Source organism: Gymnoscopelus microlampas (assembly GCF_963454915.1).
Source record: "Gymnoscopelus microlampas genome assembly, chromosome: 5".
NCBI lineage: Eukaryota > Metazoa > Chordata > Actinopteri > Myctophiformes > Myctophidae > Gymnoscopelus > Gymnoscopelus microlampas.
This window is the reverse complement of record NC_139942.1, coordinates 25693239-25697099: the sequence shown is the minus strand read 5'-3', so window position 1 is coordinate 25697099 and position 3861 is coordinate 25693239. Positions and strand designations below refer to the sequence as shown.

General features: G+C 47.9%; 1 protein-coding gene across 1 annotated transcript in view; it reads right to left on the bottom strand.

The window, feature by feature from the left end:
• The window catches only part of b4galt2 (UDP-Gal:betaGlcNAc beta 1,4- galactosyltransferase, polypeptide 2), a gene marked incomplete at both ends in the record, with an annotated part of 177682 nt that extends 177238 nt beyond the window's left edge, over positions 1–444 (bottom strand). Inside the window, one exon of the mRNA XM_084057359.1 lies at positions 96–444. Within this exon, the coding sequence (XP_083913485.1) occupies positions 96–444 (349 nt within the window). The remainder of the gene's footprint in view (positions 1–95) is intronic.
• Between the last annotated feature and the right edge of the window lie 3417 nt (positions 445–3861).

Sequence of the window (3861 nt, the reverse complement as noted above, 5' to 3'; positions counted from 1 at the left end):
TGTTTGAGAACCACTTGGCTTATAACATGACATGGCTCCAAACCAGGGACTCCAGGGTTGAAAGTAAGTGAACAAACAAAAGGCCAGTGACTCACCCAGTCCGGGGGGGATCTCAGGGCACGGCGGCAGAGGCTTGGGCGAAGGCGTGTTGCCGGCCTTGGTGCTGCCGGCTCCCAGCTGCTCCCCGGTGGCCGGGTAGCTGGCCAGCGTGGCGTTGGGCCGGGACAGGTTGTAGTAGTAGTAGTGGTGGCCGCTCCCCGCCGTGCCGTTGCCGCGGGAGCCGTTGCGGCCGCCGGCGTTGTTGTTGAAGCGGCTGAAGAGGTCGAAGCGCTGCGTGTAGACGTCCAGGTACAGGATCATCATGATGAGGAAGTGGAGCAGGCAGAGCAGCAGCACGCCCTTGCAGATGCGCTCCAGGGTGCGGCCCAGCATCAGCCGGGTCATGGCCGGCGGCCGCGGTGACCGCCCCAGGGCGGCGGGCGGACGACGGAGGACGCCGGCCACACAGCTGGCGCCGCACAGCTGGCGCCGCACGGCTACGCGCATGCACTCATCCAGACCCCACCCGACCCGACCGACCTGACCCACCGCCCGCTACACGATCACCCCCCTGCTGCTGTTAGATCCTCGATGGGGACATGTGGCTCCTTGGCAATACAGATGTGTGACTTCTGCAGGGGACATGGAGGTCTCTGATCAAAGAGACTTAAGAGTCATTGAGGGCCAGTGGTTCTTGTACTCGGTGCCTCTGGTCTGGTTCTGAAGGGTGCCCACATGATCAAAGCACCGACGCTGCTACTGTAGTGACCCTGGGTCACACGCTGGGGGGGCGATCTATCTGCCTGGGGCTGATGAAAGGGGCTTCAGGTCCCCTGGTCCACACAGACAGGTGGTGTCTGATGATATATCGGTCATCTACATGTATGAAGTCAGTTGCTGCCCCACAACTAAAGTCAGTCCAAATGTTAGTGCTCAGGAAGGGGTTTCTATTGAGTAGCTCACTGGAGACCAGCAGTCGTCCACTGCTGCCAAGCAGTCATCAGCGCTGGGACCTCCTGGTGAGTCATTTGGAATCCCTCTCTTTTAATCCCCCTCTGTGTAGAGATGGTTGGCAACCCAACAACTAGAGAAATGAAGGGAGAAATGAAATAGAAAGGAAAAAGATTATTCATATGTTTAACTACGAGGATGGATGGCTTTGTATAAAAGAGATAGTTATGTGCAATACCATTAATTATTTCGGTCCAGCATTTTAGTTAAGTCAAATGAAACATACGTATAATGGGAAACAGAGCACATCATTCATATCCTGGGAAGTTGTGACAAAGTGACAAAGTCAACAGGCAAGTCAAATTTTCAATAAAAATCAAAAAATGTCAAAAATGTTCAATCATTTGTCATGCAGAGTAAGTATATGAGGCTTATAGAAACACTAATTATATTTTCTAATTCTAACACAACAGCAACGGAGAGAATCCATCGACACAAACAAATAAGCAGCCTCAGGTGTAGGGCTGTTGAGCAAAATTGACATGCCAACTGCCAAGTCAATTTTCCAGCCAAGTGGTTCAAAAAAAGCATTTATAATAGAATGAGACAGCAAGTGGGAACACACACAACGTCCCACATGTGTGTGAGCAGAGAGCGAGGAACACGGAGGGAGAGGACGCGAAGAGGACAGCAATTTTGGAGCCTTAGACGACCCATTACAGATGTTTTGACTGATATTTTGTCTAAAATTGCAAGCTCACCCGCTCACAGCGCATATCACACACACTTCACTCCAGTACCCTTCTTAACTAATTAATAAAAAATGAAGGGAGCATAATTTACAAAGAAATGCATATCATGATAACTGAAAGAAGACTTTACACTAGCGACTGAAAACATGAAATAATTATCAAATACCCATAGACCCGTAGACCAGCACAAGGGGAAATAGTGACACCTTCTAGGCCGTTAGAAGTGGCGGATGCTTGCCGTCTGGTATGGATCCAGTGGATCACCGATATTTTAACGCTCTTAATCCAGAGCGATTTACAGTACGCAAGGAAAACACAAGGTAATTAAATACATAGCAATAGTAATCTAGGATCATAGGTAAACCAAGAACCTATCATCAGTCTAAACAGTATAATATCAAAAAAATCTATAATCTGCCAATGAAGGCTGTCCTTACTGTCTGTGACAGTGAGTTCAAGCGAAATACAAGCACAACACCTGAAAGTAGAACACACAGTTATGTCTTTGTGTTTCATATTATGTTCTTTGGCCCCAATGAACTCTCGCATTCATGCTAATGAGGAGCCTGCATTGCCCGCACACACACACACACACGCACGCACGCACGCACGCACGCACGCACGCACGCACGCACGCACGCACGCACACGCGCGACAGGACAGTGCAAGGAGGAATCATCTCACAGGTCTGTCTCCTCTGGGAGCAGACAAGGACAGGTCACACGCACAGATACACCGAGAGGTCAATGAGTTGTAGGAGAGGAGACAGAAGTATACTGGTCACAGTATAATGTAGAGCTGGGGTTCTCAAACGTTTCATGTCAAGGACCTGCAAGTTGATAATGTATTTGGGTGAGGACCTCCATCTGAAAAGATGTTGTGCAAGTGACCCCCAGAAGAGATGATTTATTTAATCTAATCATTCAAACTTTTCCCAAACATTTTTGATATTTTTCAGAACTTTTCTAAAATAGTAGATGTACAAGCTTGCAGTGAGCTTGTAGATCTGCTATTTTTTAATAGACAACGTATAAAATATGGATATAGATTTGAGAACCACTGATTTTGAGTTCTGAGCACTGAAATATCTTCATGAAACAATATTCATTCATACAATACTAGCACCATATTCACACTGCGTCCATTTTGCTCTCACGTCATACTGCTTTCTATTCTTTATTATTAATTTTTAAGTCATGCTATAAATATCCACAGGCTTTTTCACAACTGCTGTTGCGATGAAATGAGTCAAAAAGTAACGCAAATTAGCATTGTGTGTTCAGCTGGTCTCCGAGCTGTTTGTAGAGGCATGATGCAGCACAAATAAATAAACACACATTCAGCGATTTGGCTGATGACCGGTGTATGACCAGCGAGCTGACTGCCTTCTGCTGCGTGTGTCTTTTCTCAGTGGACAGCACAGCATGCACTGCCAAGGCTGAGCCTCAAGGGGTGACACGGTTTGTGTGTGTGTGCGCACCTGCATTTTGAAATGTGAGTTAACGAGAGGGGGGTATTTATTTGTGCTGACCGAGGGAGTGCACCACACCACACTCACCCTCAACCCCGGATTTAGGTCAGGTTCTCATTCCCTACGGTGCCACTTTCTGCAGTGGCACTAAATAGGCTGGCATGCAGTGTACCATGGTTGAGCTCCAAAGTCTGTCAGGCAGCATAATAATTTTAGCCCCAATTCTGCCTTATTACTACTGCTCAATTGTACCACTTGACTCCCAGGTTAAGCCCCATGGGGGGAAACACCGTTTCTGGTGCTTGGGGCGGGGGTAGCTAGTTATGGGTTAAGTGTCGAGTTCGGGAACACTTTCGACACTTACAGCATACTAGGTGTGCCAAGTGGTTGAACCCGGTGACCGTACGACTCCGATTAGCTCAACCCACTCAGCTATGGCCACCCAATATGGAGGGGCAGCAGGGCTCAGGAGATAAGAGTTTGGATGTCGGAATGAGTATGTACTGGGCTTTAGTGTTGAAGTGGCCTTGAGTAAGACACCGAAACAATAATTGCCCACTGCTCCCAACAGTTAGGATAGGTTAAATGGAGGATTCAAGGTATGTGCAACTGAGCTTGGACAAAACACCAACAATAACTAGAGGGGAC